The sequence below is a fragment of the Chiloscyllium plagiosum genome, chromosome 34 (genome assembly GCF_004010195.1).
Source record: "Chiloscyllium plagiosum isolate BGI_BamShark_2017 chromosome 34, ASM401019v2, whole genome shotgun sequence".
Lineage (NCBI taxonomy): Eukaryota > Metazoa > Chordata > Chondrichthyes > Orectolobiformes > Hemiscylliidae > Chiloscyllium > Chiloscyllium plagiosum.
In genome coordinates, this window is record NC_057743.1 from 1231841 (window position 1) to 1251872 (window position 20032).

Here is a 20032-nt window from a genome sequence, read left to right on the forward strand (position 1 = left end):
GGTGAGGGTGATAGGCCGGAGAGGGGGTGGGGTGGAGAGGTCGGGAAGAAGATTGCAGGTCAAGAGGGCGGTGCTGAATCCGGGGGTTGAGACTGAGATAAGGTGGGGGGAGGGGAAATGAGGAAGCTGGAGAAATCTACATTCATCCTGTGTGGTTGGAGGATTCCTTGGAGGAAAATGAGGCGCTCTTCCTTGGATGCTGCCTGGCTGCTGTGTTTTGCCAGCACCACACTTTTCAACTCTGGTCTCCAGCATCTGCAGTCCTCACTTTCTCCCTGTAATGGAAAATTATCCATTTACTGTGAAATTAATTATCCATTTACTGTGAAATTTAAAGAGAATGCTTTGTTTAAATCAATGCTGTGCTGAGCTTTGTTAATGATGCTTTGATGAAGGTTTGCAGTTAGCTTATCTCTGTTTGAAGTCCGTAAGCATTCAATTCCACCTTGCGATCGTCGAACTCAGCGAAAGCTGAATAACTGTTATGTCTAGGACCAGGGGATGAGAGGATAACAACTTGAGTTTCCCCAGTCTCTGCCCTTGAGAGTGTGATAAGGAACGCTATAAGGCAGGTGTCTATGTAATTTTTCGGTACTCATTGCATTAAGGCATTTGGTTTGGTGTAATGAGTCAATCTTGCAAGATTTTTAAGAAAGACCCTTGCTTTGCTCTTGCTAATTATTGAGTCAAGTCGATTTAATTTCCACAACAAGGCAGATCATGGAAAGATAGAAAAGTAACAGGATTGTTGTAGTCGGTGCTTTTAACTCTATCGTTGACTGGGATTCCCTTAATGCCAGGAGGGCTTAGATGGGGTAGAATTTGCCAGATGCATTCAGGAAGGATTCTTGCAACAACATGTACATATTCTAAATAGGAAAGAAGCCGTACTAGACCTTTCTTTAAAGGAATGAACCTGGCTATTAAATTCCATAAAATTTAAAACAGTTATGGGTAAGGATAAGAATGGTCTTCAGGTGAAAGTGCTAAATTGGGAAAAGGCTTTTGGCAACAGTTGTTTGAGGATAAATCCAAGTCTGATGTGTGGGAGTCTTTTAAAGGCCAGTTGATCATTGTTAAAGATCTGCATGCTCCTGTGAGGATGAAAGTTAAGGATGGCAAGATTTAGAATCGTAGAATCCCAACAGTGTGGAAGCAGGCCATTTGGCACATCAAGTCCACACTGACCCTCCAAACAGCATCTCACCCAGACCCACCTCTTTACCCTATCCCTGTAACTCAGTATTCCCCATGGCTAACCTACCTAACTTGCACACCTTTAGACTGTGGGAGGAAACCAAATCACTGGAGAAAACCCATACAGACAAGGGGAGAATGTGCAAACTGCAGACAGACAGTCACCAGAGGGTGGAATCAAAGCCAGGTGTTGTGAGGCAGCAGTGCTAACCACTGATTAACCATGCTGCCCCTGCACATCTTTAGATTGGGGGAGGAAACTGGAAACTGGGGCACCTGGATGACAAAAGACATTGAAAGTTTAGACAAAAAGAAAATGGGAGCATTTGTAAAGTTTAGGAAACTGAAATCAGACAAAGCCCTTGAGGAATATAAAGGAATCAGGAAAGAACTTAAACAAAGAGGGCCAAAAGAGGCCATAAAATGTCCTTGGCAAATAGGATTAAGCGGAAGTGGAAGCACAAGGCATTTTATACTCATTTTAGGATTAACGGAGTAGTGAGGAAAAAGGTAGGTTCATGCAAGGACAAAGGAGGGAATTTACATGTGGTGCCCAAGGAAGGAATGAGGAACTTAGTGAGTATTTTGCATTAGTATTCACCGAGAAGGACATGGATATTGGTAAGATTAGGGATTAGGGCTAAGATAGGGTACACACATGGAGGCGATAGTTGGACTCAAATAATGCTTTAGGGACCAGGGTTTGAATATGTGGAATAAATATGTGGAATCCATGAATTGATTATCAGGAGAACCTCATTTGGCTCACTAATGTCCTTTAGGTAAGGAAAATGCCATCCTTACCTGGTCTGGCCTACATGTGATTCCAGACCCATAGCAATGAGGTTGACTGTTAACTTCCCTCTGGGTAATCAGAGATGGGCAATGAATGCTGCTTGGCCAGCAACAGCCTCGTCTCATGAATGAATTAAGAAAAATATTGATTCTTTAGCTTGTCAAGAATAAGCTTCCCAGTGTTGTGGACATTGCCTATAAAAGGGACGGTAAACTTCTCAACCTCAACTTTCTTCTGAAAAGCTACTGTCGAATATTCTATCATTCCCCACTAAACGGAAGTTGATGAAATAGTACTTTTCCAGGTAATGATAGCACCACAACTTTGCTTGCTCTTTCAAGTTCATTTCTCAGCCAAACAAAATCACTATCTTCTTCTGACAGATGATTCTTTCATAGAACATAGAACAATACAGTGCAGAACAGGCGCTTCGGCCCTCGATGTAGCGTCGACCAGTGAACTAATCCAAGCCCATCACCCTACACTATCCTATCATAATCCATATGCTTACCCAAGGACTGTTACCCAACCTTCTTCTCTCCAATGAGAACAGACCCAGCTCCCTCAGCCTTTCCTCATAAAACCTTTGCTTCAGACCAGGAAACATCTTTTCCAATGCTTCCACATCCTTCATGTAATGGGGCAACCAGACCTGCACACAATACTCCAAGTGAGGCCACACTAGCATTTTGTACAGTTGCAGCATGACATTACGGCTCCAGAACTCAATCTCTACCAATAAAACCTAACACACTGTGCCTTCTTAACAGCACTATCAACCTGGGTGGCAACTTTCAGGGATTTATGTACATGGACACAAAGATCCCTCTGCACATCCACTAGCAAGAATCTTTCCATTGACCCAGTATTCTGCCTTCCTGTCATTCTTCCCATAGTGAATCACCTCACATTTATTTGCATTGAACTCTATTTGTCACCTTTCAGCCCAGTTCTGCAGTTTATCTGAGTTTCCCTGCAACCTGCAACATTCTTCCACACTGACAATCACTCCACCAACTTTAGTGTCATCACATAATTACTAACCTATCCACTTTTGCCTGCGTCCAAGTTGTTTATAAAAACAGATCCTTGTGGCACACCTGGACTCCAGGCTGAATATTTTCCATCAACCACCACTCGTCACCTTCTTACAGAAAGTCAGTTTCTAATCCAAACTGCTAAATCACCTTCAATCCCTCTTCATTTCGTCCAATAGCCTACCATGTGGAACCTTATCAAAGGCTTTATTGAAGTCCATGTATACCACATCAACTGCCCTACCCTCATCCACATGCTTGGTCACCTTCTCAAAACACTTAATGAGGTTTGTGAGACATGACCTGCCCTTGACAAATCCATGTTGACTATTTCCAATCAAATTATTGCTTGCTAGATGATTATAAATCCTATCTTTTATAATCCTTTCCAAAACATTTACTACAACAGATGTAAGGCTCACTGGTCTATAAATACCTGGGTTATTTCTACTGCTCTTCTTGAATAAGGGCACAACATTTGCAACCCTCCAGTCCTCTGGTACTAAACCTGTAGACAATGATGACTCAAATATCAAAGCCAAAGGCTTGGCCATCACTTTCCTAGCTTCCCAGAGAATTCTCAGAAAAATTCCATCCAGCCGAGGGGACTTGTCTACTTTCACTCCTTCTAGAATTGATAACACCTCCTCATTACTAACCTCAATCCTTTCACGTCTAATAGTCCACATCTCAGTCTTTTCCTCTACGAAATTCTCCTTTTCCTGAGTGAAAACAGTTGAGAAATGTTTGTTTAGCACCTCTTCGATCTCCACAGGGTCCACACCACAACTTCCCACTTCTGTCTTTGACTGGCCCTATTCCTACCCAAGTCATCCTTTTATTTATCACATATCTATAGAAAGCTTTAGAGTTCTCCTTCATTCTACCTGCTAAAGACTGCTCATGTCCCCTCCTTGCTCTTCTTAACTCTCTTTAAATCCTTCCTAGCTAATCTGTAACTCCATCGCCTCATCTGAACCATCTCGTCTCACCATGGGGAACCTTATCAAATGCCTTCGCAGAAGCATATCACAGAATCAGTCTTAGCCTCAAACTCAAGAAGACAAGTCCTTTACTAACCCATCCAAGGTACTGTTCTGGTCGCTCGTTCATTAAGAATAATGGTGAATTCCTCCCAGGCATGGAATATTTCTCTTACTGGGGAAACTGCCTCTCCATCTAAGGCTGACATCTACGAGGAGATACAACATTGCATCCAATCCGCGACTTCCGCCTAAAGATGAGAGTTTTTAAAAAATCATGACATCCATGCCGATACAGAGATCATAGTGTATAACTAGACATCACTTCAACTTGCCCATTTGGCTCTGAAACATGGACTACATATAGATGCCATCTCTCGACAATTGATAAGTACCATTAACACTAGTTTGAGATGGAGTCTCATCATCAGCTGGGAGGACAGGTGTACTAACATCAGCATCCTTGGTGGTTTATAGCGTCAGCATTGAGACTATGACCATCCAAAACCAATTCCGCTTGGCCAGCTATGTGCTTAGAATAACTGATCTCCAACCACTGAAGCAAATCATCTTCACTCAACTTAAGGAAGGCATTCAGATGAGAGGAGAAGAATCGAAGCATTTCAGAAACTCCCTGAAGACTTCGCTCAAGAAATGCATCTCAGATGTCAATGCATAGGAGACTCACATGCAGAAGAAACTAATGTGGATAAAAATTCCATTTGAAAGGACACAATGATTTAAGGACATCTATTGGCCAGAGGAATTATAGAAAATGAATTGGAGAAAAGAATGCCAAAAATCTCAATTCCGAAGGATCACTTCTGCGTTGCGGAAACACTTGCCAAATGCATGTTCAGAGATGAGGATCTAGAGGTTGGATTCATCAGCAATGACCTAGAGAACCCATGACCACTGACACAGAATTTCCGAGATGTACAATTATATGCATTAGGGGTGATTGTCAATGAATTGTCTAACATCTAGAATCATCTTTGTTATTTGACTCTGTCGTCTGTCAGGGTAATGGTATGCTTGTGACTAATTGATCAGAAATGTACAAAGCAATCCAAATAACTATCATCAGAATCTCACATAGGAATAGTGCAGCCCTATTTGACGTGACAAGTCTTTATTGATCCTCACTGTAGCTACAGAGTCATAGAACCATGCGGACGGCACAGTGGTGGCTCAGTGGTAAGCGCTACTGTCTCACAGCACCAGGGTCCCAGGTTCGATTTCCAACCTCGGGTGACTGTCTGTGTGGAGTTTGCACATTCTCCCACTGTCTGCGTGGGTTTCCTCCGGGTGCTCTGGATTCCTCCCACAGTCACAAAGATGGGCAGGTCAGGTGAATTGCCATACTGAATTGCCCGTAGTGTTAGGTGCATTGGTCAGATGGAAATGGGTCTGGGTGGGTTACTCTTCGGAGGGTCGGTGTGGACTGGTTGGGCTGAAGGGCCTGTTTCCACACTGTAGGGAATCTCATCTATTAAAGAAAAACCATACAGCACAGAAAAAGACTCTTCGGTTCAACTCGTCCATGCTGACCAGGTATCCCAAACTTGACTACTTCTATTTGCTTGTGTTTGATCTATAATCCCTCTAAACCTTTCCTGTTCTTTCAGCTGTCTAAATGTCTTTTAAATGTTGGAATTTTACCTGTTTCTATCACTTCCATACACGCACCACCCTCTGTGAAAAAATTGACCCTCTTGTCTGTTTTAAATGTTATATATTTACAAGTAATTTCAGTCAACAATGAGTTTTTGAACAAATTTAAACATGACAAGGTTCAGCAGGTTTGGCAAAGCATGTGACTGCTGAAGTGTAAATCACCATTAATCATTATAACTGGTCTGAACAACAGCCTAAAGGCAATTGCCATTTTCTGTTTTCAACTATAGATGGTAATTTTTAGACATTTCAGTGTGTTTGTGATTGCAGTTGTTGAATGTGCAGAATTACATTGACAACCAATTTTGGACTGGCAGTCAGGCATGAAGTGTGGTGCACTGGTACTGAATATCAATGTATCATTGACATGATATATGGGTGCAGGGCAGGCAAAATGGAAACGTACACACATTGTGCCTCTTTTAACTCAACAAATTAGGTAATAATCATTTGCTGGTAAATTTAAGTCAATCTGCTCATTTTAAAATTTAGATATAGCTTGGAAATTAACTATCTGTCAGCATTAATGGGTGCAGTCGCAATTGTAACACCTATTGCCAACCAATCAACACACTCACATGGTAAATGTTGGCTTTGCCTTTCAAATTGATATCCTTCAAATTGTCCTGATGAATGTAAGATGAAAAGCTTCCACAAAATATAATTTCTTTTCAATACTCAAGCTCTATGCTACCAAATTGCTGTTATGTCAATGCCTTGAAACTCAGGCTCCTTTATAATTACATCACCTTGTGCAGCAATGCATTACATAAATTGTGACAGATGCAGTATGACTCATATTTCTAAAGAAAACACAAAAACAATAAATTGATGAGCTATCTTGAAACAATTTGGCATTCTGAAAGAATTTCAGAAGAGAACATATCAGTGGAAAATGTCTATTGAGGCAACAGTGTATTTTCCGAATCTCCAATGCCATCATTGTAATTCAGGGATTTACTGTTCCTTCACGATACAGAAGGACAGCCCCACCTGCTCAATAAACAACAAAGCAATGGATTTGAGAACGATATCACAGGGGGACAACAGCTGCATCAGAAGATTGATGGGGTCACTAAAACAAATTGAATCAACAGCAGTGCAGACTAAAAATTGTTCAAGAGTTTCAGGAAGTTGCAAATCAGGACCAGAAATATCAGTGGTCTTTATAATTATTTTGTTTCATCATACAATAAGTTACATTGCCAGACATCTTCATCACACTCTTGCACACAAATCAAAAATATGCATTTCCTACCAGCTTGATTGGTGGTAATATTGACAGCTGCAAATTGAGGTGGATGAGGACTCTGATCTGACACTCCATTCACAGCCTGGATCTCGAAGGTATACTGTGTGTGGGCAAGCAGATCGCTGATGTAAACGTGAGGCTCAGTCAAACCCAACTGACGTGGCACAAACTGCACATTGTCTCCACATCGAGTGCAGGTGCTGCGGCCTGCATTGCAACTCTTACAGATCACATTGTAAACCACATCCTCCCGGCCACCTGTCTCACGAGGAGCAGACCATTCCAAGTTCAGGGATGTTTCATTCACACTGGAGATAACTCCCAATGGGGCTGAGGGTGTCGCTTGGTTAAAAAAAAAAGTTCAAAGCATTAGAACTAATAAGATGACAATTTATAACCAATACTGAAAATTTTACAAGGAGTTGACTATGAAAGTTAATGAGAAAAATGTCTCAACAAATTACTTAACATGAGCTTCAACCTGTTAGAATTGCAATTTCTGGTTGGTGCAGCAGCTTTGTTTAGAGTAAAGCATGGAGACTGTAAAGTGATCTGTCTATTGGTTTAAAAACGTTGAAGTGGCAGAGAATCCTTTCACTATGTTTATATCACAGAAGTTTTTCACCCAGAGGGTGGTGGATGAATACTTAAAAAGCCATGTCATAGTAGGCAATGGACTAAGTGCAGATAAATGGGATTCGGGCAGTTTGGTGTTTGTTGATCAGCATAGAAATGGTAATCCAAAGGGCTTGTTTCTATGCTCTATGGTTCTCCAAAATATTTCCAGTTGCCTCTTGACTCTGGATGGTGAGAGTACTGACATTATAGCGTGAAAGCACTCAAGTTACAAACAATAGTTGGGTGGGTGGCGTCTGTGATGAAGACAGAATTATAGACATAGAAACTGGGAACAGGATATGGGCCATTTGGCCCTTCAAGTCTACTCCAGAATTCAATATGATCATAGCCTCTATTTAAATGCCATATTCCTATTTTCTTCCCATATTCCTTGATGTCTTGAATACTTAAAAAAATTAACATGTCATGGAGTCATTCGGCACAGAAATTGGCCCTTTGGCCCACCATGTCTATACCAAACAACAAATACCAAACTACACTAATTCCATTTATTTGTATATGGTCCATGGAGTACTATGCCCTGGCACTTTATCTACTCATTCAGATGGAAGAGCAAATGTTACAACAATATCTGTCCCCAACACACTCTCAGGCAGCACGTTCTATATTTCTACCAGTGATTTATTTTTTCTCAGATCTCATTTAAACTGCTTGCTCCTCACATAAACTTGTACCCACCAGTGTTAGATACTTCTGCCATGGGGAAGAGATCCTCGTGATTTACTCTATACATTTCAATTTTCTATATGTCAATCAGACCCCAATCAGCCTCCTCTGCTCCAAGGAGAACAAGTTCAGCCTATTCAGTCTCTCATTGTAACTGAAACTCTCCATCCCAGGCAACATCCTGGTGAATCTCCTCCATAATCCTCTCCTGTCCAATCACATCCTTCTGACAGAGAGCAGAACTACATACAGCATTCCACCTGTGATTTAACCAATGTTTAATACATTCAGTGACTTGGCCTTCAGATTCACTATCCTTTGAGTGAAGAAATGTTTCCTCATCTCATTCTTAAATATCCAGACTATCCTTTGTTCTAGACTCTCCAACCAGGAAAACATAATCCTTTGCATGTCAGTCTCTCCAACCCTGTTGGAATTTTAAATGTTTCAATCAGACCTCTCTCATCCTTCTTAACTCTAGTGAATAGTTAAACCAATCTCTTGTCCTTTTTATGGTAAGAGGCAGAAGATTTTGAGGGGACGAGGGGATTTTTTTTTTACCTAGACGGTGATGAACTTCTGCTACTCATTGCTTGTAAGGATGGTAGAGGCAGAAACCCTCAACATTTAAGAAGTTTTTAGGTGTGCAACTGCAATGCCAAAACATATAAGACTAGGTGCTGGAAAATGGGATGAGAATAGGTCGGTGTTTGTTTTTGACTACAGCAGACTTGAAGGACCCTTTCTATTGTTGTAGACCTAAATAACTCAAGACTGTCCTGCCATCCCTGGTATCAGTGTAGTGAGTCTCTGCTGCACTCCTTCTAAGACATGCATATTCTCTCTTAGGTCGGAGGACCAAACCTGTACACAATACTCCAGATGTGCTCTCAACAAAGCCCTGTATAACTGCAGTAAGATGTCCCTACTTCTGCTCTCAAACCCACTCCTAATGTAGGTCAATATACCATCGGCCTTCCTAACTGCTCGCTATATTTGCCTGTCTACTTTGGTGTACAGGACACCTAGATCCCTTTGTACATTCACAACTCCCAATATAATCACCATTTAAATAATACAGTCTTTCTGTTTTTCACACCCAAGTCTGTAGCTTCATATTTAGCTATATTGAACTGTATCTGCCATGTGTTTGCCCACTTACTCAACTTTATAACAGTCATCCCTGCCCAGTTTTGTGTCATTCACAAATTTGAAAATGTTGCATTTGGTTCCCTGATCCAGGTCAGTTGTATATGGTGTGAATAGCTGAGGCCCAAGCATTGATGCTTGTGGCACCTCACTAGTCACTGTCTGCCACTTAAAAAAGATCCATTTCTTCCCACTCTTTTTCCTGTCTCTCCACCAATTCTCAATCCAAGCTAACAATTATTCCCACCCATATGCTTCAACTTTGCGCAATAATCTCTTATGAGAGATTGTATCAAAAGCCTTCATTTCAAATAATATTCACTGGCTCTCAGTTATCTATTCTGCTACTTATATACTCAAAAAATTCCAGTAGATTCATTAAGCATGAATTGTCTTTCATAAACCCATGTTGGCTTCGCCAAACCCTATTTATGTTTTGCAAATATGCTGTTATCACTTCCTTCAGAACAGACTCCAGTATTTTCCACAACTGACATCTGTACTAAGACTTGGTGTATGAGGAAACAATGTAATTCGAAAGCTAGAGAGCTGAGCAAGGAACTCTGCAAACTAAAATATGTTGCAGAGGGTACTGATTCAAGAAAAAAATGCCAATTGTCATCCTCAAGGCTTCAGCATTGAGAGAATGGCACAGTCAAAATTCCTTTGAGCTCTTCCCCCATCAGCTTCTGTGGATTAAAATCAAGTGCAGAGGAAATGCAAAAGCAGGTCATTAGTTGTTCTTTTACTGGAGAAATAATTTTTCCTTGTCTTTCTAACTACCTATTATACTGCAGCTTGAAAAAAACTACACACATCCCTTTTCCCCATTTGGGGAGGACCACAGGAAAATTGTATTTTTTCCAGCATGTAATTTTCATGTGTACATGTGAGTTTTGGAAGCCATTTCAGAAAAACTTCCTTGGAAAATTATTAAAGGAAGGCTGTTAGGACTCGGAAACATTTTGAATTATATATAAAATATTCTGACAGCTAAAATGTCATTATTAGATGATGTATTGTAATGTAAATATATTTATAATGCAGTGATTCCTCATAAGGTTTGTCCTACAAAGGCAACATTAACCTCTACTGCATAAATGTTGTCCATCTTTACAACACGCTTTTGGTTGGACAAAGCAACATAATGCATTAAAAACCATTCAAAATATCCTGTCAGTCTCTTGTTGAGAATATCATTATTTTATTTTCTTTTTCTTCTTCTTGTTGGTTGAACTGAGAGTTGATGTTGGGGTTAGTTTAACTTTGAACAACTGTTTTTTCAAAGAGAAGAAAACAACACAGATGTTTGCTTTTGGAAAATGGCCTGGAAGATTTACCACTTATTTATCAATCTAAAGAACATTGTAAAGGAATTGGCATTGAGTGCTGCAGTGCTCAGGCCAGGCAGCTATTTGTACGTTGAGTTGGCCAATTGAGGAAGGACTGGTGCTTACCAGCCAACATAAATAACATTGATTAAGAAGGGAAAAAAGGGAGAAGTGGTTCTGGCCAGTGCAGTGTTGTTTTGGAGGCTTCAGGATTGGCTGCTCTGTGTTTTACTCTCTCTAGCTTTTGTAAGCAGTTAAAAAATTGTTGAATGTTCTGAGAATAGAATCCTAATTTATTATAAAAAAGTTAACAGCGAAATCTTTAGTGTTTGACAAGGTCTCACATAAGATAAAGGTAAAAGCTTGTGGGATCCAGCGTAACGTAGCAAATTGGATCCAAAATAATTTGACAGACTGGAGCCGGGCTGCAGTGGTGTACCACAAGGATCAGTGCTGGGCCCCTTACTGTTTGTGTTATTCATAAATAATATAGGTATGAATGAGAGAGGTCTGATAAGCAGGTTTGTGGACTACACAAGGATTAATTAAGTGGTTGACAGTGAGGAAGAAGGTCTTGGCTTACAGAAGGATTGATCAGATGGGAAAATCAGATGGAATTTAACTCTGATAAATGTGAAGTATTCACTTTGGAAGAAGGAACAAGATGAGGGGAGTACTCAATGAATGGTAAGACACCAGGAACGGGTGTTGTCTGAAGATCTCTGAAGGTAACAGCACAAATTAATAGGGTAGTCAAGAAAGGCAATTGGGACACTTTCCCTTATCAGTCATGGCATAGATTATAAGAGCAAGGGAGGTCATATTGCAGTAGTGTAGAACTTGGTTAGGCCACAGCTGGAGTACTGTGTGCATTCTGGTAATCACTCCATAGAAAGAATATGATTGCACTAGAGGCGGTGCAAAGAAGATTCACCAGGGATGTTACCTGGGATACAGCATTTTAGCTCTGAAGAGAAGCTCTCAAGTTGCTTTTTATGGAGCATAGAAGGTCAAAGGGGGATTTGATAGAGATGTATAAGATTATAAGGAACATGGACAGAGTAAATAGAAAGCAGCTTCAATTCCCCTTAGTTGAAGTAGTCAATAACAAGGGGGCATAATTTCAAAGTGAAAGGCAGGAGGTTTAGAGGGCATTTTAGGAAAAACATTTTCACAAAGCTGGTGGGGGTCTGGAATCACTGCCTGGGAGGGTAGTTGAGGAAGGAAATCTCACAACCTTAAAAAAGTACTTGGATGAGCAATTGAAGTGTCATAACATTCAAGGCCATGGGCCTACATTAGGCAAGTAGGCATAGTAAAGATAGTAATATATTTTTGGTTGCGCAAAGACTTTTGTACTGTCTGATGCTAATATGTTTGGGAGTCTACTGACACTGTTTACAAATAGTGTAAGATTGAAGGTTTTTAAAAATAAAGCCATCTTTGAATATTGATAGCTCATTTTCTAAGGGGCGATGGTGATGATACTATAGCTTGAGGAGGTCTACTTTGTTCTTTTGTTTTAAAAGAAAGGTTTTAAGACAGAAGCACTGAGACGTCTATTGAAAACTCAAAGTAAACATCTTGAGAGATCTTGGAAATTTCTTTTAAAAAGTTGGAGCAATAGAAAGAGCCTGAATGGGTGTGTTAAAGCTCTCACAAAACCAAAAACCTTAGTTTCTTAGCTTTTTAGTAGCAGTTGTTTCCGGGTCTGTTGCTGCAGCACATACAGCATTTTAGCTCTGAAGAGAAGCTGGATAAACACTTTCAGACTTCTCTTGATGCTTTCCCGCTGGCTGCTGGAGTTGAATGTGGAACATTCTTAATTTACCTTTTGCCAAGGTTGTTTGACCAATTTTTTGCATCTAAAGCACAGCATCTTACATTTACCTTTACAATAAGAAGACATTACCGTTTAGACTATCTTCTTGATCCATTTTGAAGGGACCTGCTTTGCTCCATAAATACAATATGTGCTTGTGAACAACTCATGATCCAAAGAATGTATGAAGGCTCAACACCCATCACTTAAAACTGTTTAACTGAACTAGGGAAATGAAAGTCTTCTATCTTTTTAATTTCTGCCGTAACTGTCTCTATCTGTCTGAACAGAGAGTTGTTTTGGTGGTGCTGGTAGGAGTGGTTTTACTCAAAAAGAAATAGGGTTAAATGATAGATATTAATTAGATTACCTATTGCTTAACTTTATCCTGCTAATGTGAGAATATTAAGAATAAATTGCTGACTTAAAAATTATAAACTTGGTGCCCAAGCTTTGTTATTGTTAAAGGCTAGTTAGGAACAGTTCAGTAATTATGAGGGTCACTGAATATTTTAATTTCACTGTGTTGCAAATCCAGCAAAAGTGAGGCTTATTTGATGTTTGCTTGCTGTCCCTGTGTTATAACACTCTGCTGTCATGCTTTGTTTAGAAACATAGCATGAAAAGAGGCCATTTGGCTATTCAAGTCCACACTGATCCTCTGAAGAGCATTACACCCAGACGCTGACCCTATAGTCCAGCATTTTCCATGGCAAATGCATCTAACATACACATCCCAAGACACTGTGGGCAATTTAGCGTGCCAAACCCACGTAATCTGTCCATCTTTGAATTGGGGGAGGAAACCAGAACACCCAGAGATGGGGAGAATGTGCGAACTCCACACAGACAGTTGCCAGAGGATGCACTTGAAGCTCTGTGGCACATTTGTTTTGTGATTCAAATCAAAGAATAATTCCTTGGAACAAATTACTGCAGATGCTGGAATCTGTACTGTACAGATACAGAGATCACAGTGGGTCAGACAGCATCCATGCAAAGAGAGCAAGCTAACATTTTGAGTGCAGATGAATTCATCAAAGCTGAAGTGAAGAGTGGAAGGGACAGCATTTATGCTATAGTTTGAGGGGGGAGCAGGACATGTGGAGGTAGTAGGTGCTGGAGGAGAAAGGATGTTGATAATTCCGATTAAGTGATTGTAATGTGAAAATGGCAGAACAATGGTGTGTCTAACTGCCAGACTAGAACGGACAGACATTCTCACTGGGATGGGGGGGTGGGGGGGGATATTCGGGAAGGAAGCAGGGGGAGGAGTAGGGCAAGAGGATATGATGGCAGAATGTCATGACTACTTACCACCCACTGGAGTTGACAGAGCCCTCAACCACATCTGACCTATCACCTGTGCTTTTGCCCTTTCCCCTTCCCAACGCTCACAACAGAGTGATTCAGCTTCCCCTTGTCCTCACTTTTCATCCCATCAGACTCCACATTCAAAGGATCATTCTCTGCCATTTCAGACAATTCCAGATGAGGACCCTAGGATACATCCTTTAGAATGGAGATAAAGGAGAAACTTCTTTAGCTAGAATAGTGAATTTGTGGAATTCATTAGCACAGAAGGCTGTGGAGGCCAGGCCATTGAGTATATTTAAAACAGAGATAGCTAAGTTCTTAATTGCCAGAGAAAGCAGTAAAATGAGGTTGAAAAATCTATCAGCGACAATTAAATGGCAGAGCAGACATGATGGGCCAAATGGCCTAATTTCTGATCCTATGTCTTATGATTAGATTCCCTACAGTGCGGAAACAGGCCCTTCGGCCCAACAAGTCCACACCGACCGTCCAAAGAGCAACCTACCCAGACCCATTCCCCTACATTCACCCCTGACTAATGCACTACAGGCAATTTAGCATGGCCAATTCACCTAACCTGCACATCTTTGGACTGTGGGAGGAAACTGGAGTACCTGGAGGAAACCCACGCAGACACAGGGAGAACGTGCAAACTCCACACAGACAGTTGCCCGAGACGGGAATTGAATCCGGGTCCCTGATGCTGTGAGACAATAGACAATAGGTGCAGGAGTAGGCCATTCTGCCTTACGAGCCTGCACCACCATTCAATATGATCATGGCTGATCATCCTTAATCAGTATCCTGTTCCTGCCTTATCTCCATAACCCTTGATTCCACTATCCTTGAGAGCTCTACCCAACTCTTTCTTAAATGAACCCAGAGACTGGGCCTCCACTGCCCTCTGGGACAGAGCATTCCACACAGCCACATAAGATAGTCCCACCATTCCAGGAACTGACCTCGTGAACCTATGCTGCACTCCCTCAATAGCCAGAATGTCTTTCCTCAAATTTGGAGACCAGAACTGCACACAATATTCCAGGTGCGGTCTCACCAGCCCCCAGTACAGCTGCAGAAGAACCTCTTTGCTTCTATACTCAAACCCTCTTGTTATGAAGGCCAACATGCTATTAGCTTTCTTCACTACCTGCTGTACCTGCGTGCCTGCCTTCATTGACTGGTGTACAAGATCACCCAGATCTTTTTGTACTGCCCCTTTTCCTAAGTGAGGCAGCTGTGCCACTTAAGGCCATATCAGGATTTAGATTAGATTGTATTCTCTACAGTGTGGAAACAGGCCCTTCGGCCCAACCAGTTCATACTGACCTTCCGAAGAGTAACCCACCCAGACCCATTTCCCTCTGACTAATGCACCTAGCACTATGGGTAATTTAGCATGGCCAATTCACTGACCTGCACATCTTTGGACTGTGGGTGGAAACTGGAGCACCCGGAAGAAACCCACGCAGACACGGGGAGAATGTGCAAACTCCACACAGACAGCCGCCCGAGGCTAGAATTGTACCTGGGACCCTGGTGCTGTGAGGCATAAATGCTAACCACTGAAGCACTGTGCCACCCACTTTGACATGTTTGGGTTTAGATGATGGAGCGTAGCTTCTATATATTCTTTCTACATTGTAGTCCTCTCTAAATGATTTTCAGGATAAGATACAATACATGTGGCCTATACCTTTCCAACTTCACATTGGGATCATTCAGTCTCTTTAGCATTTCATCCATAATGTGAAGATTCTCTTCATCTTTGGTCGTAGTCAATACATCATCCTGATCACACAAACAAAGCTGCACTTTTTGTGAAATTTTGTCCACTGTAACATGGAAAATCATTGAGGACTTAACTGTTGAGGATCTTGCTCAAACCACAACAATGGTACTGTGAATAGCTTTGGTCTCCCAACCTAAAGAGGATATACTTGCATTAGATGTTGTTCAGAGATGGTTGATTTGTGATGAAGGGGCCACCTTAAATGGAAAGTTTGAGCAGATTGCCCAGTGCAGTTTAGGCTAGTGAGATAACCTGATTGAAACTAATAAGATTCTGAGGTGCACTTAATAGGTTGGCTGCTGAGAGAATGCTTCATCTCATGTGGCTGTCTAAAACTGCAGAGAACAGATTGAAATTAAGGAATCCCGAGTAAGAGATGAGGAATTTCTTCTCTTGTGTCATACATTTTTAGAATCCTGTACATCAGAAGCAGGCTAGGTCACTGAATGTATTCAGTGCTGCATTTGTGATCTATAAGGGAGTCAATGACTACAGGGCTGGCAGAAAATTAGAGTTAGCTTTGATCTTATTGAACAGTAGAGCAGACTTGATCGGAACTCCTGCTTATATTTTTCTATGTTCTTATGACAGTTTTGTGTACAATTAACCTCTAATCTGTGTTTTCAACAAGTAACGTTGGTTGTCTCAATCTACATTGGGATAAAAATGGGATCAATCCCAATTTTGCATCTTAACCTGAGTCCCACTAATTTTGCATACAAACATTAACAAGTGGACTTGTCTCAACTACAACTGCCTGATTGATTGCAACTTTTCAGTCCTCACATCTTTGGCAGTTTGCTGTCTCACACTGTCCTGTACCACAAAGATTAACTCTATATTAAGAATCGCTTGATGTGATGCTGGAGCTCCATGCCATTTGTGCAAAGCTTGCTGTGGAAGAAGTCAGTGGAATGAGGTGGTGTGTAATTCACTGATCTGTTTCCTCTATTTCATAAAAGAAAAATAGTGAGGAGCATGGAATGCAAAATAGAAATTCAATGGAAAAGGCAGCATTTATGGAGAGAGCAACAGCAATATAATTCTTTAGGTCAAACTCTGCAACAGCTTTTTCTCAGTGCAGCATCATCAGCACTGAGAAGCTGTCTGATGAGGATTTTCTCTTGGAACACGGGTGAATAAGTCTAGACAGCTTCCATCAGTTCTGGTATGCATTGAGACACCCTCTAGATGGCATGTATCAACGACAGTGAGAAGGATATGCCAAAGAGCTTCAGCACTAGAACACATCCCTGTTTGGCCCCAGTCGAAGGGTTTTAGTGTTATCTGTCATACCTGACCTTGTCATTGAAGAAGGAGGAGGCTATCGCTTAGCAGCTTCAGTGGACAGTTGATTTTCTCTTGTAACATGAATTGACCACCTCTGCACAGGTGGTCAACGCTTTTGTAAAATTGATCCAGTCAGTATTTAGTGGGCTTCTTTTCCACAGCACCTGTCTTGAAGCTCCTGGACTGAAAATCAAGTCAATTGTAGATCTCCCTGTTCTGTACTATCAGTCAGCTGTAATTAGTTTAATGCTTGTAGGAGATTTTATAGAAGTATTCAAAATTAGCAGTGGTCTGGACAGAATCGATAGGGAGCAACTTCCATTGGTGAAAGAATTGAGAAGATTTAAGTCAACCGGCAAAAGTAGCTATGGTGAAAGGAAGATAAACATCTCGGTGAATGGTTTGGGTCTGGAATGCATGGCCTGACAATATGGTGGAGGCAGGTTATGGATCAGTGGTGCTGGAAGAGCACAGCAATTCAGGCAGCATCCGAGGACAGGCAAAATCGACGTTTCGGGCAAAAGCCCTTCATCAGGAATAAAAGCTTTTATTCCTGATGAAGGGCTTTTGCCCGAAACGTCGATTTTGCCTGTCCTCGGATGCTGCCTGAATTGCTGTGCTCTTCCAGCACCACTGATCCAGAATCTGGTTTGCAGCATCTGCAGTCATTGTTTTTACCTGGAGGCAGGTTATGTCAAGGCTGTCAAGAGAACTGGATTTTTATCTGAAAAATGAAGAATATGCAGGTGAGGTGGGGAGTAACTTAGTTCAATGACTCAGCCAGTGCAGGCACAATGGGCTGAAAGACCTTCTTCTGTACTGTATAAAAACAGTAATTCTGTGATATCTAGTTTTGCATGACAGGTAGGTGCTCCACAGTGTTTAGAGCATCCCTGTGACCTTGCACTTTCTTGAATGCAACTCAAGAGGAAAACACCTATTTGAAACTATCCTCCCCAATCTATTACTGCATCCATCAACAGTAGTACTGACATGAATAATCACAAGGTGGTTGCTACCTTTCATGTGTGATTCCACCACCATGCTAAGCAGGATACTTTCAGACACTCTAGTAACTCAAAACTGGGTATCCGTGAGTCACTGTAGATCATCAGCAGCAGCAGAAATGTACTCAAACACAATCTGCAATCTCACAGTATGGCATATCCCCATATTACCATGACCATCAAGACAGAGGATCAATCCTGGTTCAATGAAGAGTGCATTCCAAGAGAAGCAGAAAGCATTCCTGAAAAGTAGTGTCAACCTGATAAGAATGCCAAACAGCAGTATGCTATAGATACAGTCAAGTGTTGCATAATCAACAGATCATACTGAAGCTCTGCATCCTATCACATCCAATGAATAGTTGCCTGCATAATTAAATAAAAGAAAATGTTCCACAGATAGGTGGATTTAAAGTAAATAATTGGAGAGTTTGGGATACTGTTTGCAGGGGGCGACCTAGCAGGAGAAAGCCATAGTGGCCAGGTCTGTGGCACTGGCCTGGCTCTGTTGATCAGAAGGGAAGGAGTTGAATAGAAAAGCGCTAGTGGTAGGAGACTCGATAGTTAGAGGAACAGACAGGAGATTTTGTGGTTGCAAACGGACTCCCGGAAGGTATGTTGCCTCCCAGGTGCCAAGGCCTGGGATGTATCTGATCAAATCTACAAGATTCTGAAGGGGTAGCGTGAGCAGCCAGAAGTCATGGTATACATTGGCACTGATGACACAGCCAAGAAAAGGGATGAGGATCTAAAAAGTGATTTCAGGGAGTTAGGTTGGAAGCTAAACACCAAGACAAGCAGAGTAGTAATCTCAGGATTACTACTGGTGCCACATGTTAGTGAGGCAAGGAACAGGGAGAGAGTGCAGTGAAACACATGGCTACAGGGCTGGTGCTGGAGGGAGGGCTTCAGATATTTGGATCATTGGGTTACCTTCCAGGGAAGGTGGGACCGGTACATGAAGGAATGTTAGCTGGATGTTCCAGGGTTTTGATCTTTTAAAAATATCGGGGGGCGGGGGGGGGTAAAAGAGGAAGCGTAGTTACATTGTTAATTAGACAGTAAATCACAGCTGCAGAAAAGGAGGTGTTGAGGAGGGTTTGTCCACTGAGTCAGTATGGGTGGAAGTCAGTAACAGGAAAGGAGCAGTTACTTTATTGGGTATTTTCTATAAACTTCCCAATAGCAGCAGAGAGATGAAAGAACAGATTGGACAGTAGATCTTGGAAAGGTGCAGATGTAACAGAGTTGTTGTTACGGGTGACTTCAACTTCTCCAATATTGATTGGAACCTCCTTAGTGCAGATGGTCTGGATGGAGCCGATTTTGTCAGGTGTCCAGAAGGATTATTGGATTTGGTGCTTGGCAACAGGCCAGGCCAGGTATCAGATCTCTTGGTGGGAGATCATTTCTGTGACATGGACCACAACTGCTTCACCTTTACCATAGCCATGGAGAGGGATAGGAACAGACCGTATGGGGAGGTATTTAATTGTGGGAGGGGGAATTATACTGCTATTAGATAGGAGCTGTGGAGTATAAACTGTGTACAATTGTTCTATGGAAAACACACAATAGAAATATGGAGGCTGTTTAAAGGAGCACTTGCTGCGAGTGCTGGATAACTTTGTCCCACTGAGACAGGCAAGGAATGCTAAGGTGAAGGAGCCTTGGATGACAAGAGCAGAGGAGCTTCTTGTCAAGAGGAAGAAGGAAGCTTACTTAAGGTTGAGGAAGCAAGGAACTGGCACAGCTTTAGAGGATTATAGGGTAGCTAGGAAATAACTCAAAAATGGACTGAGGAGAGCAAAGAGAGGCATGAAAAAGCCTTAGTACAAAGGATTATAGAAGTCCCAAAGGCGGCCTACACTTATGTGAGGAATAAGAGAATGATCAGAGAGAGGGCAGAGCTGATCAGGGATACTGGAGGGCACTTGTGCCTGGAGTCTGAAGAGGTAGGGAAAGTCCGAAATGGGTTTTTTGCTTCAGTATTTACAAGAGAAAGGGATCTTGTTGATCCTGCGAATACTGTGGACCAGGTTAATGGGCTTCAACAGATTGACATTAAGAAAGTGGA

At 41.7% G+C, this 20032-nt stretch overlaps 1 protein-coding gene across 1 annotated transcript in view; it reads right to left on the reverse strand.

Annotated features, from left to right (window-relative positions):
* Nucleotides 1–20032, reverse strand: part of LOC122540083 (ephrin type-B receptor 2-like) — a 768846-nt gene that overhangs the window by 208545 nt on the left and 540269 nt on the right. Inside the window, exon 5 of the mRNA XM_043675394.1 lies at nucleotides 6949–7284. Within this exon, the coding sequence (XP_043531329.1) occupies nucleotides 6949–7284 (336 nt within the window). The remainder of the gene's footprint in view (nucleotides 1–6948; nucleotides 7285–20032) is intronic.